The sequence below is a fragment of the Cnephaeus nilssonii genome (genome assembly GCF_951640355.1).
Source record: "Cnephaeus nilssonii genome assembly, chromosome: 15".
Lineage (NCBI taxonomy): Eukaryota > Metazoa > Chordata > Mammalia > Chiroptera > Vespertilionidae > Cnephaeus > Cnephaeus nilssonii.
Window position 1 is genome coordinate 11124674 of NC_137086.1, and position 21132 is coordinate 11145805.

Sequence of the window (21132 nt, forward strand, 5' to 3'; positions counted from 1 at the left end):
CATTCTTTTTTTCATAGTTTTTTAAAAATATATTTTATTGATTTCAGACAGAAGAAGGGAGAGAGAGAACTATCAATGATGAGAGAAAATCATTGATAGGCTCCCTCCTGCATGCCCCCTACTGGAGATCCAGCCCACAACAGGGCATGTGCCCTGATGGGGAATTGAACCTCGACATCCTGGTTCTTGGGTCGACACTCAACCACTGAGCCACACCAGCCGGACAAGAGTGGCATTGTTAATTGCTTTTGCTGCTCCTTCCAGTTACTGTCCTTTTCTTTCTTCATTGCAAATCAGTGGTGTTAAGTTTGCATTCATCTTGGGTTTCATTGTAGAAGGACCTATCATACAATGGTTATTAGGATGAGTGATACATGTAAAGCACTTAGAGCAGTGTCTGATGCATAGCTAATGATCAATAAATCATAGCTGTTATTTGGGAATCACCTTTTATGAGGATAGAACCCTAAGAATAATATTTTATTTTAGGGTTTATATTTTAGAAGAGGAAGCTAGCAAAGGAGATTGCAAAGCCATACTTAGTGAAAAGGAAAATAAGGGGAGAACAATGTCTCAGAATCCAAAAGACAGTTTCAGAAAGTTACTTCCCTTTTAAAGGAAGCTAATAATTAGAAGCTAATAATTAATAGTAGGTTATTTTTAACCAAAATGTCTTCATTACCTGATGGTGTAATTAGAAGTAAAATCTTTATGACATCTCTAAAATTTAATACAAATTTAAATAAAATTTAAACATTCTAAAATGTTTTCTAAATTTAATGATTCTCTTTGAAACATAACCCACTTGATGACCATTGAGTTTTCCTTACTTTGAGAAATAACTCAGCAAATGAAACATATTGTTTCATTATAACTAAAGCTTATCTCAAGGAAAGAAAGGATGTCAGTTATTCTGAATTTCAACCAGCTCTGCCCACCTTTTTAAAAATATTTATTTACTGATTTCAGAGAGGAAAGGAGAGGGAGAGAGAATCATTGATTGGCTGCCTCCTGCCACACCCCGCAATGGGGATCAAGCCTACAACCTGGGCATGTGCCCTGACTGGGAATTGAATTGTGACCTCCTGGTTCATTGGTCGACACTCAACCACTGAGCCATGCCAGCTGGGCTCCTTCTAGTTTAAATGCATATATTCAGATTCTTGCTTCAGCATGAAAAGTTCTGTTCTGTGATTGAAGTTTAGGTTTGGAAACTTAAGTCTGTGCTTAAAGCTTTTTCATATTATATATATATATGTATATACACACACACACATACTGTGTGTGTGTGTGTGTGTGTGTATTTAACACAGCAATAATTTATTCTGAAATGTTCATTTAATTTCTGTTGAGACACACAATTCATGTCTCATTAATGTCTTATTTTTTTCTTTATTCAAATGATCTTCCCTTCTTGTTTTCTTCCCAGGAGACTTGTATTCTATCTGTTGCATAAGAATGGGAGATGGGTCTCACCCTGGTAACGCACATGTCTGTAGGCCCAAAATTAGCTTGTTTGGCTGATAGAGAAGTATCTGCAGCTTTTAAAATCCCAGATCTCTAGAAAGTTCCACTATATTTTCCATGGAATAGTGGGTCCTGTCAGGAAAACAGCTATAGTTGCTTCAAGTTAGCCTTTTTTTTTTTTTTTTTAAGGAGGGGTGGTCAGAAATGCTTGCCCCAGTCACTAAAAATTGTTAGTGTCCCATTGTAGAAGAACTAACTGTTTACCTTCGTAAGGTGCCAGAGACTTCGGAGTCATCTTTGATTCTTTCCATTCCCTTTAACCCCAACACCCAATTTAGCAAACCTCTTAAAATTTATCTAGAATCCATATACAATTTGCCATTTCCATTGTTACCCACCCCAGTAGAAGCCACTATTGCTTCTTTGAATCATTGTAACAGGTCCTAATTCCCTTTTGCCTTCTTCCAGTAATTTTTCCACAGAACAACCAGAGTAATAACCTTTTCAAGTCTAAATCTGGTCATCATGGTTGTCATTCCTTCTCCTATTTATAACCGTTTTAAATTTTCATTTCATTTCAAATGAAAGTCCAAATTTCAAATCCAAATTTCTTAATACAGTTTACAGAGGGTCCTGCCTACCTTTCTGACTTCATTTTGTGCTCCTTTGTATATATAGTTTCTGCCCCAGCTGATCTCCTTTTAATTCCATGAAAATGGTAAGTTCTTTTCCAATTAGGACTTTTGTACATTCCCTGTAGCCCTCCTTCAACCCCCTAACCTCCCACTTCCTTCCAACTGTAGGTAGGCTGAACATTCTGAAGTGCCACTGCATTCCAGAGGCTTCCCATTTCAACAGAAATACAGTTTGAAAACTCCATGTTCTGGCTACTGTCCCTTCCGACCTCATCTCTCATCAGCTTTGCTCCAGTTACTATGGCCACTTTTTTCCTCCCTTGACCATGCCAAGCATGGTCCCATTTCAGGATCTTTGTATATCAACTGTTCCTTCTGCTCAGAATGCTTTTCATCAGACCTTTGCCCTCCTGTCTTCTCTCATTCAGATCTCAATTTATTTGTTTATTTTAATCCTCACCAGAGGATATTTTTTTCATTGCACTTGCATCCCAACTCATGGTAGGGGAGCGAACCCAAAACCCAGGTACATGCCCTTGACCAGAAATCGAACCCATGACCCTTCAGTGTGTGGGCGACACTCTAACCATGGAGTCACACTGGCCAGGGCAAAACTTACCATATTTTTTTAATGTATTATTTCTTGTTTCCCCCCTCCACTACAGTGTAAGCTTTTTTGAGGGTGGGGTTCAGTCTAATTTGTGGTTATATAACCACCTAGAACAGAGCCTGGCAAATGTAGACGCTCAATAAATATTTGTTGACTAAATGACTTTCATTAATTTCTGTTCATATTTCTCACTCACATTAAGTATCACCTTTATAGAGAGGACCACCCTGATCATTTTATCTAGATTACTTCCTCCCTTACCCTATTCCTTATCATGCCACCTTGTTTACCTTGTTGGCATTTGTCACAATTTAGGATTATATATTTATTGTTTATTCCTATCCCCATAGGATTGTAAGCTCTGCAGGGCTGGAATCGGGCTTTAGACGTTTTTTGTTTTAGACTTTTTTTTTTTAATGAAGATAATAATTTAAGCTCAGGGTGTTTTGGATATAGAGAAATTACATATCTATGAGGAAATCCAGATCTTGTTAAAATAAAACTCAGTCTGAAAATTTTGACATTCGAATTTAAATTAGGAGCCTCTGGCTTACAGAGCAGATTGATGTTGTCTCTGGCCTGTTCCAGTGCTGTAAGTGCCCAGACTAAAAATAACTATCATAATAGCAGCTAGAGTACACAACTTCCCTGGCCCTGTGTGTGGGACTAACAATTAAGGAAATAAGCTATTTTAGTTGCTAAGAACATATCACTCCTTTTATAATATGTCATTGGGAAAAAATATTCTCTTAGCTATGTATTGTCATTTTATGTAAGGAGAATTCTATTGTCATTGGTTTACAATTTCAGAAATGTGATTATTATACATAGGCTTAGAAGAAAAAAATTAATAGGAGAGGAAAATTAAGTGAGTAGTTTTGTAAAAACCTGTATTATGGTGACATACAGAAATATTGTGAACATAGACAATGTTTAATTGCTCTTCAGATAGTTCACATCTGTTTTTATTTGAACCAACCTGCTGTCCTTAGACCCGGGTGTACGTGTGTGGGGGCAAACCTAAAAATAATTTGAGGATGAATAAGCAGCTGTGGCTATTTTTAGCCCTGGGCAAAGGGTCACCAATTAGCCTAGCAGTAGTGGGGCAAGGGCTCTGGAGATTGCCTTAACAGTTGGTGTGGGCTGGTATAATGAAGATCCAGGAAAAGGCTAATTTGATATCAAGGAGTCAAGGAGCCAAATCATCTTGTGGGGTGGATAGTGATGTTGAAAAGTGTCAAAGTATGAAATGTATAAATGAAAATCTGTTACAGAAAGCTTTAAAAATCTTAATAGGGAGAGCATATAAAAAGGGGGAAGATATTTGTGTGTAAGAGATTTTGGAAGATGGAGGAGACAAAATTAAAGAACAGAGTAGTGTGCCATGTATCAAAACAGAAAGTTACTTTGAACTTAAATAGTGATTATTTTTCTTTTCAGGGGGCCATTAATGTTTCATTGTCTCTTATATTAATATTTCATAACTAACCAGCATCCTATCTAATAAAAGAGTAATATGCAAATTAACCATCACTCCGCAACAAAGACAGCAGCGCCCATAGCAGCTTGGGGCGGGACGCTGGTGGCATCGCCCCGGCAACGTGAGCCCAGCAGGCAAGTGCGGCCCGCAGGCAGGCCCTGCAGAGAGCAGAGAACCACGGGGAGTGGGCCTAAGATGTCAGTAGGACATCCCCTGAGGGCTTCTGGATTGGTGAGGGCTGAGGAATCTCCCTGCCCCTCCCCCCCATCCCTGCACGAATTTCATGTACCGGGCCTCTAGTTATACTATAAAATCTCCTCTCCTGGGGCTGTTGATGTAGACTTAGTTGCTTTTGCAAAGTGTTCTTTCTTGGTGGAGAATTTAGTTACAGATTTAACACTGAAGTGTGTATATTATTTGCTAATTGTGTAAGGTGAATGAATGAGGAAGAAGAAAGCATATAATACATAGTGTTAGGGTGGTGCCCATAGTGGAATGTAGTGTTAGGTCTCCCTAAATTGTTATTAGTTATGACAAAAATTGAAGTGAAAGTTTTCTATTCCTCCTGCACTACAGCTGCTTGGCACTGCTGGAAGCCCAGGCCCTTACACTCTTTGTCTTGGATAAGTACATTTCCAACCTGGGTTTTAAGTAGGGAATATTAACCCCTCTCTGGGGTTATAGAATAATTAGTTAATTTATACTTTTTACCAGTTCAGAAAAGAACTAAACTAGTTCTACTGCGATGAGACACAGTTTTTTGTTTGTTTTTTCATGAAAGCATTTCTAAATTACACCAGATTTAAGGTACTTTGTAACTAAATAGGTAAGATTAATAAAACAAAGTAAGAATTTGTAATTCCGAAAAATTGAAGATATAAATATAGTATCTCTAAAGGACAGTTCGTTTACTATGCTTGCTTTTGTAAAATTTACCTATAAACTTTTTTAAAAAAAAACATATTTTATTGATTTTTTTACAGAGAGGAAGGGAGAGAGAGAAAGAGAGTTAGAAACATCGATGAGAGAAACATCGATCAGCTGCCTCCTGCACACCCCCTACTGGGGATGTGCCTGCAACCAAGGTACATGCCCTTGACCGGAATCGAACCTGGGACCTTTCAGTCCGCAGGCTGACGCTCTATCCACTGAGCCAAACCGGTTTCGGCACCTATAAACTTTTTTGAAAAATATATTTTTATTGATTTGGGAGAGGAAGAGAGAGATAGAAACATCAATGATGAGAGAGAATCATTGATTGTCTGCTTCCTGCAGTGCCCCCTACTGGGGATCAAGCCCACAACCTGGGCATGTGCCCCTGACTAGAATCGAACCCAGGACCCCTTCACTCTGCAGACTGACCCTCTATCCACTGAGCCAAACCAGCTTATAAACTTCTTGGCGACCAATGCAACAAAAGGGACAGGGAGGGGGTGTTACCCACAAAAATAATGTAAGGTGGGGGGCATTATATCAAATACAGGATAAATTTTTCATAGAGCTAGATTTTATAATGATTCTTAATAAATTGATATAATGTTAAAGGTAATGGAGATAAAAATTGTAGTCTAAGAATGTAAATAAATATATAAATACAAATACGCGCGCGCGCGTGTGTGTGTGTGTGTCTGTGTGTGTGTGTGTGTGTGTGTGTCCTCTTACTGGTTTAACATGATTTAAGGATACAACCTAGAAGAATTGGTAGCATGTCTCTTAGATGGTTTTTCTTTTTAATATTTTTAAAATTGTTGACAGTAATATAGATGTTTCCTGTCTCCCTGCCCCCCCCCCCCCCCCCGTTGGTTTTTCTCAAATGGCATTTATTTTGGCAGTTTTTTGGATAGTTATTGCATTACTCCTAACTCTGCTTCTTGCACACACACCCATTTTCAACACAGTAGACAGAATAATTCTTTATAAACCCAGGTTTTTCTAATTGATTTTAGAGAGAGAGGAAGGGAGAAAAAGGGAGAAGCTTCGAATGGCTGCCTCCCATATACACCGCAACCCAAGTATGTGCCCTGACTGGGAATCAAACCCACAACCCTTAAGTATGCAGGACAACGTTCCAACTGAGCCACATGGGCCAGGACTACTGGCGTTCTTTTAAAAATAACATTAAGAGTTTTATGTGTCACTTTTTACTGTTTTCTCTTCCACATTTTCATCCAATATAGGTAGGTCATTAATTTTCTTTGACTAACACGTTTTATATTTATATATATATATATATATATATACACACACACACACACACACACACATATATGTTTATGGATAACCATAATGGTTAGCCATTTAAGAATTAAATAAGTGGTGGTTCTATTTTGTGTTGTGGCATATATTTCTGTCTTAACCAAACTATTCTACTGTTTCACCTTTTATCTATAACTAGAGGCCCAGTGCACGACATTTGTGCACTGGGGGGTTGGGGATCCCTCAGCCCGGGGTGTGGGCCTAACCCGGCAGGCAGACATCCCCCTTGGGGTCCTTAGCGCAGCCACCACCACCACTGGGCTTGCCAGCAGTCAGCTAGCTTCTGGCTGAGTGGCGCTCCCCCTATGGGAGCGCACTGACCACCAGGGGGCAGCTCCTGCATTGAGCATCTGCCCCCTAGTGGTCAGTGCGCATCATAGCGACCAGTCATTCTCCCTGTTGTTCTGCTGTTCAGTTGATTTGCATATTAGGTGTTTATTATATAGGATATAGAATATCAAAATGCTCAACACAAATTATTGTTTATTTCAGGGACACAGCAGGCCAGGAGCGATTTCACACCATCACAACCTCCTACTACAGAGGAGCAATGGGTATTATGCTAGTATATGACATCACCAATGGTAAAAGTTTTGAAAACATCAGCAAATGGCTTAGAAACATAGATGAGGTAAGATGGAGAAATTGCATAAACCCTTCATAAACACATTTGTATACTTGGTTGAGAAGAATAAGTGTTCTAATTGATCTTTAGGATATACTGTACTATCATTATTGAAGTCATTATTATTGAGCATTTCTTTTTGATGGAGCGAGCCTTTGTTTTTAACTGAGCAGTATAGCGTTTTGAGACTTTAAGGGCTCTGTAGAATTTTTAATTAATGATTCTATAGAGTAATGCATTATCTAAAATCATGATCCAGCTTGAATTTAGATTATGCATAAGAGATTTAGGCTTTAGATCTTTTGCGTAGATCCTTTTTTTTTTTTGGTGAGAACATATTTAGAAACTAGACAGCCTTATATAGTGGGGAAATAATATTTGACAGGGATATGTCTTTGTTTCTTTTTCTAGGTAATTTAAGAATTTATGTAGGCTTTCAGCTTGGGATGGTTTCAGGGTGATTGGTTTAAAACTTTCAGACTATTGAAATGGCACTGTAAATTGAGAAAAAGTCATTTGGGGGGAATATTAAGCCATAATTCATAGTAGTGTGAAAATAAAATTTTTTATTCCATTTCAGCATGCCAATGAAGATGTGGAAAGAATGTTACTAGGAAACAAGTGTGATATGGACGATAAAAGAGTTGTACCTAAGGGAAAAGGAGAACAGGTAAAAAGTTCTGAATGAAACTAATGTGCTGTCCTTAATTTGTGAAGATGGTATTGCCGGAGTGCCCTGAGCTGCTCACATCGATTTTTAAATGCTGTTGGAAGCAGTAGCATATCGTTTGAGTGAATTTTTTTCAATACCTAACCAGCTCTGTGGCAGTACTATTTTCAGCTTTATACTACAAAGAGGGGAAAAGACAAATTAGTGATCTCAATTTTTAAAATTTAGGACATTAAAGAAATATATCAATTGTTTCAGTTTGACAGTTAGTAGCCTGTGACAAGCAGAAACTAGATACTGCTTAAGTCCCTTGAAACTTTTCTTAAGTTTGCCCCTAGAGTAAAATAATTGACCCTTGAGTAATGTGGGGTTTAGGGGTGCCGACCCTTGACTCCAGTACAGTCGAAAATCCACCTAAAAACTTGATACTGTTGTCTCTTAGTATCCACAGGGACTTGGTTCTAGACCCCCTGTGGAAACCAAAATCCGAGGATGCTCAAATCCCTTATATAAAATGGCATAGGATAATGCATACAGTTGGTCCTCTGCATCTGCAGATACAAAACCCAAGGATATGAAAGGCCAAATATACAGGATGTCCCAAAAAATGTATACATACTTTAATAGCTGATAGCTCAATTTTGAAAATAAAATGTATTTTAATAAACACAGCCTTTATAATTACTCAGAGTGTGTGCATACATTTTGGGGGGCATACTGTATTACCTACTGGAAAATATCCATGTGTAAATGGACCCATATAGTTCAGACCTGAATTGTTCTAGAGTCAACTGTACTTATAGAATATCTGAAGTAAACTCTTATAGTGAAGAGAGGGTTCTTTTATTTTGTTTATTTATTTTTAAAAAGCTTGACTGTTTTAATCTTAACCCATTTAAATCTGTTTTATATAGCTAGTTGAAACTGGTGCCTTTAGCATAATATTACTATTTCCTCCAAGTCATCAGTTGGCAGTCTGGTACTTGATAATTTTATGATGACATTTTGTTTCTATTTCAGATTGCAAGGGAGCATGGTATTAGATTTTTTGAGACTAGTGCAAAAGCAAATATAAACATTGAAAAGGCCTTTCTCACATTAGCTGAAGATATCCTTCGAAAGGTAAGCTGCTATTTTTACCTACTGTTAAGGTGCCCCGTGTCATAGTTGAATACTTAGTTTTTTCTAAAGTACTAGATTTACATACAAAAATTGGGCTTGGGTGTTACTGTTTCAAAACATTTACGCATCACCAGTATCTAATCCTCCAAAGTGAAGTAAGGAACTGGAAGAACAGAGCCATCTAGAAATCTGTAGGATCTAGTCAGTTCAGTTAATATTCTGAACACATATGCTTACTCTCTAGTCCACAATTTCCTACTCCTTTTTTTCCTTTTTTGTCTGATTATGTGGTGGCTTTCTATTTACTTTTGGATTCATTTCTCTTATACATCTTTTACATTTCCATAGATTATTTTTTAAAATTTAAGGTAAGCGGCAATACTGTATTCTGAAGTTATTGCTACAGAATAACAATTCTTCTGTATAGTCATTCTCAGACATGCCAGTAAAGGGCATGCATATATTATATACTGAATAAACAGACTAAATCTACCCCCAAGTTTCATTAGGGAATCATTTCAATCTGTGATGTAAAAAATAATAATGACTAGATTTGGTTATGAGTCTTGAATTCTCTATTCAGTGTGTGGTATATTTATATGCAAATAAAATTAGAAAAAATCTGACACAAATCCTAAAGGAGAAACAGACATTGTATAGGAGAAAGTTTCATTGCTTCTGGTAACCTTTCTGTTTTTATACTTTTTTTTGGAGTGAAATGTTATGTGTTAACTATGATTGAGTGTTCAGACTGCATAAGATAATTATCAGTTATTGCCATTCAGGATGACTGCAAAACAAAAGTTGTGCCCTTTCACATCTGCCAACATCCTGTATATTAAGTTTGATAGTTAATATATATTGAGTAATAGAAAGTAAGTTAGGATATAATATATGTAGTGTGATCTTATTTTTCAAGATTATGTATGATACCAAACACATGTGTATGCATGAACACTCACACATCTTTGGTTATGTTTGGCAAATAAATCTGGAAGGATAGTGAGTACTCCAAGGGAGAAAGAGGAGGGGGATATAGGACAGAATCACCACGTGGTAGAAAGTACTTTCTATTTCAGAGATAGGTGAGTCACAGTGAAAAATTATTCCAGTATTTACAGAACTTACCACAAAACTTGTTGAAATACCCTTGTCTCTTTCTGGGTATTTAGGTCTTCTTCGTTTTTCTTTCTTTCTGTTCCTACTGTGTTCCCTGACCTTCTCTTTAATCTTTGCATATTTTAAAAACTACTGCTGCCCTGGTTCGTGTGGCTCAGTTGGCTGGGCGCCGGCCTGTTCACCAAAAAGGCCACCAGTTTGATTCCCGTTCAGGACACATACCAGCTGGTGGTTTTGATCCCCAGTCAGGCGAGTACAGGAGGCAACTGATCGATGTTTCTCTCTCACATTGATGTTTCTCTCTCTCTCAAATCAGTAAAACATATTAGAGAAAAAACACACAGAATAGTGCTATATATAGTCATGATATAATCTGTGTCCCCATGAGGTAAATCTTTCTTGTTATTATATTAAAGGTTAAAAAGTATGGCTGCACCAATAAAGACAGCTCTCAGTTTAGCATCTTCCCCATGTAGGCAGGCCCAAATATGAGGTAGCATTCATTATTTTCATACACTTTCAATCTAGTAATATGAGTTAAAACATTAAACGTAAACTTGCTTAACAAATTAGATGTGGAATACAGTAGTGAGTTTTAAAAATATATATTTTTATTGACTTCAGAGAGGAAAGGATAGGGAGAGAGAGATAGAAACATCAATGATTATAGAGAATCTTGATCGGCTGCTTCCTGCATGCCCTCTACTGGGAATGGAGCCCATAACTCTGTGCATATGCCCTGGCTGGGAATCAAACCGTGACCTTCTGATTTATAGGTTGATGCTCAACCACTGATGAGCCAGTCTGGCTGGGCTACAGGAGTGATTTTTGACTAGCAACTTTCTTTGCAGTATTGTCTCTCCTGAGTTGATAAAAGAAAAGTCATACCGTAGTATAAACTCCAGTCTTAAAAGGCAAGTAACTACACAGAAAAGGGCTGTTTTACTTTCCTGAAGTTAGGCGTGACCTAACATTGGTTTAATGCATATGCTTGATGATAATGCTTTTTAAGTCCTAAGTACTCAGGGCTCTAGACTAGAAGATAACAAACGTTTCTGCAAAAGTGTTAGCAGCAGAGAAGATTTCAGAAGTTTTATAACGGAGTGCTGGGAGGCCTCTGGACATTTCACAGCTTGGAGAAAGCAGGCAAAATGAAGACTGACAAGAAAGCTTCCAGATCTTTACTTTGCACGGGTCTCGTGACTGTAATTGCATTTTGTTACATAGATTAACATTTATGAGAGTGTTTCTGTTGAGTCTTGCTTTATCTGTGGTAATGTTTTTTTCATGGGTTACTTTCCTTGTGTGTTTGTTCCAGACCCCTGTAAAAGAGCCCAACAGTGAAAATGTAGATATCAGCAGTGGAGGAGGCGTGACAGGCTGGAAGAGCAAATGCTGCTGAGCGTTCTCCTGTTCCATCAGTTGCCATCCACCACCCTGTTCTCTCTTCTTGCTGCAAAATAAACCACTCTGTCCATTTTTAACTCTAAACAGATATTTTTGTTCCTCATCTTAACTATCCAATCCACCTGTTTTATTTGTTCTTTCATCTGTAACTGCTTGCTGACTTTATAATTTTCTTCAAACAAAAAAAATGTATAGAAAAATCATGTCTGTGACTTCATTTTTAAATGTACTTACTCAGCTCACCACTGCATTTCAGTTGTATTATAGTCCAATTCTTGTCAACATTAAAACTTATAGCAATCATTTCAACTCTATTCTGCAAATTGTATAAGAATAAACGTTAGAATTAACAATTTTATTTTGTACAACAGTGGAATTTTCTGTCACGGATAATGTGCTTGAGTCCCTATAATCTATAGACATGTAATACAAAAGAAACACAAAAGCCAGGAAAACACTCATTTTCGCCTTGAATATGTAAATGGGTTAATTTTGTCCTGTGCCTTATGTGGAAAGGAACTTCTTTGGTTTTTCCTTTTTTGTTTTGATGGAAGCATGTGCAGGAGTTATCATCCAGACATAAACATTAAGATATTTGTGGTTTGCTTGGCTGTAATTTTCAAAGTAATCAATTGAGGACAAAGGATAATGCAGAAGTAATAGCTTTGGTTTGCTGAATCTCATTTTAAGTGGCCTTGATATTTAAAACTATTCCTGCCACCCGTCCTTCTCCTCGGTTCTCCTCTCCTGGCCACTTTTCCTTGTTTGTCTTCCTGCATGCTCCTTTATTTGCTTCTCTCTCCCCCATCCCTCATGGTATGAGTTATTTAAAAATGAAAGGGGCAAACTAGTAGGTTTGTCAAGTTTAACATAAAGCACTGATTTAACTTGCTAAGTAAACTGAAAGAAAATTCTAACTGCCTACTAGTCAAATGTCATTTAGTTGTGTCTTCCCCTCATTTTGTCTCTCCCCTAAAACTGCTGCCCCAGATTCCTTCATTTGCTGTTTGGCTTCATGTTCCTCTCTCCCTTCCCTCTTTGTTCCCTTCCGGTCTTAACTATTGAGTTTATGAAATGGAAGAGTTAATTGCATGCACTAGTGTTTGGAGGGTGTTGTGGTTTGTCTTTCTAATTAGGTGTATAGCCTATTCACTTTCCTAGAATAAATCTTTAACCTAAATTTGAGTAATCTCCATTTTGGCAACTCCTCTAGCAGTTTGGTAGCCCAGTAAAGGTTGTTTTTAAAAGGTGGGAAGGAGGAGTGGAATTTATTAACACGTTTGCCAAATATATTGAGATTTGGCCTTCGCGGAACACTTTTTCAGTGTTAAGTTATCTTTACCTTAAGATTTAGAAATACTTTTAGTGTATTATTAATTTTAAGTCCTCTCTTCACATCCCTTTGGAAAACTTGTATTACCATGGATTCAGAAAAAGAACAAAAGGCTTTTCATGGAGAGATAAGATCTCTAGCTATCTCTAACCCTGTCGGTTTTTTTCACTTCATTTTTTCTAGTTTTGCTTCATTGCTTATCAGTAGGATAGGGTAAGTTAAGTTTGCTATGCTGCTAGCATCCTAAGATGATACCTTTGTTGAAATAATTGTGAATAGCATGATTCATTTCTAGCAGAGGCTGAGTGTAGGACAGCAGCTTCCATTGAAAAGTCTTTTCTGTGTCGTGGACAGCATTTTAATGCCCTCTCCGCTCTCATAAACAGCACAGGGACGGATCTGCTACGAACACCCATGCATTTTCCAGATAGTGCCCTAAAAACCATTTTCTATGCCTCACCTGACGGTGGTTCTTAGTTATTTTCCCCTCACTTGAATTTTATCATTGTTTACTAGTAAAAGCAGCATTGCCAAATAATTTTCCACTAAGAATAATGAAATGATGTTAAGCTTCTTGAAAAGCTTTGGGTAAACCTATTGTCAGATTAATTTTGATGTGTTTGTTGCTTTCCTTTATCTGGAATGTGGCAGTAGCTTTTTTTATTTTTGACCTCTAATCCTTATTCAATTCAGTCAGTGACTTAAGGTTTGAGAGCTCAACACTGGGATTTTTGGGTAACAGACTGACAGTTTTGTTGTTTGCATAATTATAATTGGCATTGTACATAGAAAGGATATGGCTACCTTTTGTTAACTCTGCACTTTCTAAATATCAAAAAAAAGGGAAATGGAGTATACGTCAATTTTTGTATCTGTTTGAGTTTTATTTGCTTAATGATAGGGCGTTGCCCCATTTTCTGTAAGTCTCTTGGGATCCTGTGTAGAAGCTGTTCTCATTAAATACCAAACAGTTAAGTCCATTCTCTGGTACTAGCTACAAATTCGGTTTCATATTCTACTTAACGATTTAAATAAACTGAAATATTTCTAGATGGTCTTCTTCTGTTCATATAAAAACAAAACTTGATTTCCAACTGTGTGGCTTGGTTTTCATTTATTTATGGAGTTGAAGATGGAGGATTACTTTGAAAATAATGCAAAATGAATATTAGAGGACAAGTAGGAGGGAAATAACTTTCTCAACCTAGAGAAAACTGGGAAGGCAATTTCAACAACTATCTTTGGTAAAAAAAAAAAAAAAACTACATTAAAAAATAGAGTTATATCTCTAGGACACTAAAAAAAAATTCTGGTGTCAAAAGAGATACTACAATCCCAGTCACTTTCCAGCTAGCAATACTAGAATGTACGAAAGGCCAACTGCTGCTGAAGTCAGCTGGTTACCCATGGGCACGAAGGCAGGCTTGCTGTTCTGGAAGATGAACCCTCTTAGCATTGACTCCTTACCTGAAAAGGTTTCCTTTTTTTGTGTGTGTGAACTATAGTGTGAAACATTTTTTTAAATCCTCACTTGAGAATATTTTCCATTGATTGTTGTTGATCCTCACCCAAGGACATTTTTCCCATTGCTTTTCAGAGACAGTGAAAGGGAGGGAGGGAAGAGAGAGAAACATTGATGTGAGAGACACATTGGTTGCCTCCCGTATGCATCCCAACGGGGCTGGAAGCCAACCCACAACCCAGGTATGTGCCCGTGACCAGGAATCAAACCCAAAACACTTTGATGTGTGGGCTGATGCTCTAACCAATGAGCACACGGGCTAGGGATGCACTGATATTTTTTTTTTTTAAGAGAGAGAAACAAGAATTGGTTACCTCCCGTGTGCGCCCCAACCAGGATAGAACCCAAAACCCAGGTAAGTGGGCTGACTGGGAATCAAACCCACAACCTTTTGAAATAATGCTCTAATCAACTGAGCCACGCTTTCAGGGTGAAACATTTTATTTATATATAGTGTGGAAGGAAATGTTTAATCCTATATTAAGGCATTACTAGCCCGTAAGCAAAGAGAAATATTTGTTGACAGGATTGTCTGTGCTGGATGGGTGATATGTAGAAGTTTTCTCGTACTGCAGTGTTTATAAGAAGCACCTAGAATGTTTTAAAAGCTTCACCATTTCAGTTCCCTCCAACATACTTAAATTTTGTGTGTCTAGGGTGGGGCCTATGATTCTGCTTTTGAGATTGGTATAGGAATATAGAACATAGTCTCTCTCTCTCTCTCTCTCTCTCTCTCTCTCTCTCTCTAGATATATAGATATATAAATAGATATATATATATATATATATATATATATATATATATATATATATATATATATATTTCAGAGAGAAACATCAATGATGAAAAAAAATCATTGATCGGCTGCCTCCTGCACATCCCCCATCAGGGATCCAGCCTGCAACCAGGGCATGTGCCCTTAACTGAAACAAACCCCGGACCCTTCAGCCCACAGGCCAACGCTCTATCCACTGAGCAAACTGGCTAGGGCTCTACCCTTAAATGTATGATCTACTTTTTAGAAAGCAAAAGCAATTTATCAGCTAAGCATATACAAGAGCTAAATAGTTGTGATCCAGCTCTTAAGTACTATGTTAAGGAAGAGCAAGTTCAGATGGGCAAGAGCAGTTGAAAGAATAAAGAGCAAGACTAGTTGGGATGGCTTTTGAGGGAGGAGGGACATGAATTGGTTCTTAGATCTAGATGTTGGTTGGCTAAGGGTAAGGAGGCAAATCAGTCACAAGGGTATGTGAGAAAGCAGAAGTCCAACTGGATAGTGATAGGGGGGTGGGAGACCTGTGAGGCCTTCGGAGGGGGCAAGAGCAGCATGTTTGAGGAAAAGTCTAGATAGCTTGGAAGAGAAACTGAAGGGTTCTAGAGATCACATATGAAGTTACACAGATTTAAGTAGGACCCATCTAAAACGATGGCAGAGGGCAATGCAGGGTTAAAGTTCAAGGGAGTATGTGAAGGGGGAAGACTGTTTCCTACTGGAAGCTTGCTAGGTGCTGTGGCACTCAGGTTTTTTGGGTTATGTCGTCAACAACCTGGTGACGTAGTACCCGATTTACATGATTAACTCAGAATAATTTAAGGTTGCACAGTCAGTTGGTGCTGGAGTTGGGTTTTGAAACCAAGCCTGACACCAGTGGCCACTCACACAGTTCCTCAGGGTAAGGTCCTAAGGTTGGTCATAATGATTATAATGGGGGTAATAAACATGTGCCAGAGCCAACAGCAAGCAGAGTGGTAGAGTGTCGTCTTATCGAATGTAACCATTTAGCCTGACGGGTGCCTTCTAACAGAGTAATGCCCTTGCAAAGTACTAGGCTCAGTTTACTACTGTTTTTGCTTTAAACCTTATTACCCCTCCACCTTGCTGATTCTGTTTTCTCCTACTTCAAACCATTTTTGGCCCAAATTAATAAAGGCGGTTGCTTTCCACAATCGTCTTAATTGGTGTTTTGAGGCGAAACTTTGAGTGGGTCTTTGTTGAATGAGTAATAGCAGTGAAATAACTCAAAATATAGGGGGGCGGGGGGTGGGATAAGGCAACTGGGTATAGTGTATGCCAGCTTCCCAGATGGGTTTGCGACAGTTTAAGTAAATGACCAGGGGTATAGTCTGACTCAATTGAATACGAAGAGCTGTGGAGGGGAGATGAGGGCCCCCGGCTTTTCTGGGACACTGAATTTAGGTCTGAGATTTCCAGCCTCCAGATCGAAGGAGAGGTGGTGTATTCCTATGGCAGCCAGTTAAAGAGAGCATAACAGCTGATAAGGAAAGAAAATCTCTAGCACAAAACACACAAGTTGCTACCATTAAGGGTTATTTACAACGTGAAATTGTCTCCAATGCAAGTTCATTAAAATGCACACATTTGCTTGAATGCCTCTATCATTTTTTGAACTTCAGTAAAAATGCAAGAGTAGATTGTAAATCAGTGGTGACATTGCTACAGGGAGCTTAAATAAAGTCTAGGTTTGTAACTTTATGGTGATTTGACTTGATATACACACAGTTTATTGCTTCTGAAAGAAAGGGTAATTCACATTCTCATTAGATTGTGAAATGTCTCAGTGGTTCTTTTGACTGGAGCTAGAGACTAGTCCCGTGGTCGGCAAACTGCGGCTCGCGAGCCACATGCGGTTCTTTGGCCCCTTGAGTGTGGCTCTTCCACAAAACACCACGGCCTGGGTGAGTCTATTTTGAAGAAGTGGCGTTAGAAGAAGTTTAAGTTTAAAAAATTTGGCTCTCAAAAGAAATTTCAATCGTTGTCCTGTTGATATTTGGCTCTGTTGACTAATGAGTTTGCCGACCACTGGACTAGTCAATCCAAGATTAAGCTCTCCTGTGAGCGCTTGCAGTGCAGGGTTCCAGTGCTAAATGAAAAGGAGGGTCCATTTGCTTTAGACCCCAGAAGTGCAGGCAGCAAAGTGGCTATGACCATGGAAATGAGAGGACTCACAGGAGAGGCCTTTTCAAACACCTGTGCCTCTTCTGAAGCGCCGGAAGGATTCCATGAAAGCTCTTAAGTTTCACGTCATCAATCACAGAAACAATTTGGGCCTGGGAGATTTCGAAGACAGATGTTGGAGTGAAACTACGGGGATGAAGATGCTACCCGAGCCGCACTTGCTGGGATGAGAGACAGATCTGAGGTAATCTATGGGGCACGGGCTGCTGTTCTGTGCCCGTCTCGATGGTCCACGTTCCTGCAGCTGTGAGAACACGACCCAGTTGCTGGGTGCTGTGAGCTACTCGTCCTCTTAGTCAGCACAGGCTCAGCTCTGTTTTTCCTTCTAACGGGCCTTGAGTGTTATCCACGAAATAAATGTTTGAAGGACACTGTTTAAAGATCCTAGGATAGGTAGGGATGGCTTTTCCAGTTTAAGTTCTAGGTCACTCATGTAGGAGATTACATTGAAATTTTTAAACTTATTTTCTAATCACTGAGCTTTCAGACCTCAGCCACTGATGACCCTTCCCTCACTGTCACCTAGTCCCGTCAGTTTTCTTACATTGTCTTCCCCTTGGCATTCCCACTGCCTCGTTTTGGTACTAGTCCCTCTCCTCTGCACCACCACGTTCATTTCCTAAGTGATCAGCTGGTGGTCCCCCTCACACACTCAGTCTGTCTTGCACAGATCAGAGTGTCAGTCCTCCGAATACCCACTTTGAAGAATCTACAGCAAGGGTCTGTTATGGCCCCATCGTAGTTGGTCACTTCAAGCATCCAGAGAAGTGTAAAGCCATGCATGAACCTGACCCAAAAGTTGAGGACCTTCTCCAGCCCTCAACCCATTGGTACAGCCTTAACTTCCAGCCCAAGCGCTACACAAACCCACTTGGCTGTTCGTAGGCCTCCAAACAGGTCCGGCACGTGGGGATTGGATTAGAGCAGTGGTTCTCAGCCTTTCTAATGCCGCGACCCTTTAATACAGTTGCTCATGTTGTGGTGACCCCCAACCATAAAATTATTTTCATTGCTACTTCATAACTGTAATTTTGCTACTGTTAATGAATCGTAATGTAAATATCTGTGTTTTCCGATGGTCGCGACCCACAGGTTGAGAACCGCTGCTGTAGAGCCTAAGACCATCGGAAAACACAGGTATTTACATTACGATTCATTAACAGTAGCAAAATTACAGTTATGAAGTAGCAACGAAAATAATTTTATGGTTGGGGGTCACCACAACATGAGGAATTGTATTAAAGGGTCGCGGCATTAGGAAGGTTGAGAACCACTGGAGTAGAGTATGTGCTTTCTTGAGGGTGGTTTTGCTTGAGGGGTCCCAAAAGAGACATTTCAAAGTTGTTCACTTAGAAGCACAGAAACAATGGACAGGGCTTACTTAAAGGCAAAGATAAGCCTTTTACTAAAAAAGTTATAACCCTGGGGTGTGACTCTCCGCCATGACCTGCCCAGTTAGGAATTTATGATCAGATAACCCTTTGAGGTTACTCTCCATAGAACCCCCTTTTCACCCACACTCCTAAACAGACTCCACCACTAGTAACTAAACAGTGAGGGGACCGGAATAAGCTGTTGTGTATATGAATGATTGTGAGCTGAGGCACTGGAGTTCCCCAAATCCCTTATCTGCCTAAAAGCATAACTTCCCAAAAGAACTCATTTGTCATAAAACACCCTCTAGGGAGCAACTCTGAGCTCTTCTTGGAGAGATGTGTACCACACCCAAAAACATGGTCTCAAAGTCCTTACCTCATCTGTTCTCCTCAGGGCCCATTTCTCTCTCCCAAAAGTCCTTTATTTTAAGTGCCCTTTGTGCCCCGGGCCCTGATAAGAAGTCATCTGTTCTTCCCCACCCCCTGTGAAGGTGGTACATCAGCCCCCCATTCTAGGAGGCACATTCTTCTGTGAGCTCCCAGATACACAGTTCATAAAAACCTGCTTTTCTTTTGCATCTGTCTTTCGTCAGTTCAATTTGCAAACCTCCAAACACTGCACCTAAGAGGGCAGGGAAGGTTTTTCTCCCCAACAATAGTAAATAAGGTAACGTTTCTCCATAGAATTCTCTATGAAGAAATTATAGTTAGAATTTTAATATTTTGCAACCTCTAATGAATTGATGGATCTAGGCATGATCAATGGCTACTAACTCACAAAGAGAGAGATCCAACAAAATAGAGACATCCAGACATTCATGTACCTTAGTGTCTCGAGCGCTGTCCTTCCTATGGTGAGGCAATGCCAAAAAATATCAAACCTCAGATCAAACCTCTGTTCTAGACCCAACTACCAATTTATAGCAAACCTGAAGATGGAGGGACATATTAAACTGCATCAATTAAAAACCCCAGACTGATCAATTTTGCAGGACAATTGATTCAGAGTTTTCCATAATTAAGTTTCAATAGGGAGTGAAAGAGAATATAAATTAACAAAAGACTGAAAGGAAAAAATGACCAGGCAAAACTAAAGCATACGGTGTTTAGAGAAATACAGAGGTAATTTGCTATAAAGAAAATTAAGAAAATGATTAACCTCCAAGTCAGGATAGGGATATTTTTAGCAGGGAGGGAGGAGCTATAAATGGCCAGAGAGTTATAAATGGAGTTTCTGGGATACCTAATCCTATCTTCTGGCATGGATGTTGTTTACGAAAGTGTTTGCCTTATAACAAGTCATTAATCTACACATGTGTTTTATGTGGGTTTTAAATTTTGTATTACATTTACACTATATAAAAGGCTCTGTGTGTTTAAAATTATATGGGGTAGTTCACCATCTCCAGGACCACAGAAAGAGTTTCAGAGGCTGTGCAGCCAAGACCAATGCTCAGAATCAGGCTTGGCAAGGTCCGCTGAGGTCCTGCCGTCCCTGCTGCTGAACACCATGCCCCACGAATTGTCACGGTCGCCTCTGGAAACAATAGAGCTGCCACCAAGGCCAAATCCTGGCCGATAAGGTTGATACTGTGTGGTCTCTGCTTCTTTGTCTCAGTAGTTTCTGCTGCAAAGTCTGGGGTGGTTTGGTTGGTGAAGCCCAAAGGAGGTGCCCATGTTCCATATGCCAGGGAAGAGGGGGAAAGAGAGATTAAATAGTGGGTAGCGGGGGGAGAAATTATCCTAAGGGGGATTCAGGTGGACAAAAAGAATGACAAATGTCCCCTACACCCTTGATGCTCAAATGTAACTGCATATAAGCGTCACCGGGGCCCTAACTGGTTTGGCTCAGTGGCTAGAGTGTTAGCCTGCCGACTGAAAGGTCCTAGGTTCTATTCCGGTCAAGGGCATGTACCTTGGTTGCGGGCACATCCCCAGTAGGGAGTGTGCAGGAGGCAGCTGATTGATGTTTCAAACTCTCTATCTCTCTCCCTTCCTCTCTGTAAAAAAAAATCAATAAAATATATTAAAAAAAAAAAAAAGAGTCACCGGGAAAGTGCTTTAAAAAATACCAGTGCCACCGAAACTGGTTTGGCTCAGTGGATAGAGCGTCCGCCTGTGGACTGAAGGGTCCCAGGTTCGATTCCGGTCAGGGGCATGTACCTTGGTTGCGGGTGCACCCCGGTGGAGGGTGTGCAGGAGGCGGCTGGTCGATGTTTCTCTCTCATCGATGTTTCTAGCTTTCTATCCCTCTCCCTTCCTCTCTGTAAAAAAATCAATAAAATATATTTAAAAAAAAAAAAAAAAACCAGTGCCACGATTGTACTCTGGCCCAATTAACACAGAATCTCTAGGATGAGACTTCACTGTTTGGTGGTTTTTTGTTTTTTTACTTCCTGTGTGATTCCCATGTGCAGCCAAGTTAAACCAGTTCGTGACCTGGTGCACAGATTCGTGCACATTGAAAGGAAATTAATTAGAAGGTGGCAGGACTGGGCAAGACAGCCGAACACGCCCTGGAGCCAACACGCC

General features: G+C 39.5%; 1 protein-coding gene across 1 annotated transcript in view; it reads left to right on the top strand.

Annotated features, from left to right (window-relative positions):
- Positions 1-13819, top strand: part of RAB10 (RAB10, member RAS oncogene family) — a 45659-nt gene extending 31840 nt beyond the window's left edge. Inside the window, exons 3-6 of the mRNA XM_079791913.1 lie at positions 6941-7079; positions 7654-7743; positions 8764-8865; positions 11303-13819. Coding sequence (XP_079648039.1) covers positions 6941-7079; positions 7654-7743; positions 8764-8865; positions 11303-11386 — 415 coding nt within the window. The 3' untranslated portion in view covers positions 11387-13819. The remainder of the gene's footprint in view (positions 1-6940; positions 7080-7653; positions 7744-8763; positions 8866-11302) is intronic.
- The last annotated feature ends 7313 nt before the right edge of the window (positions 13820-21132 follow it).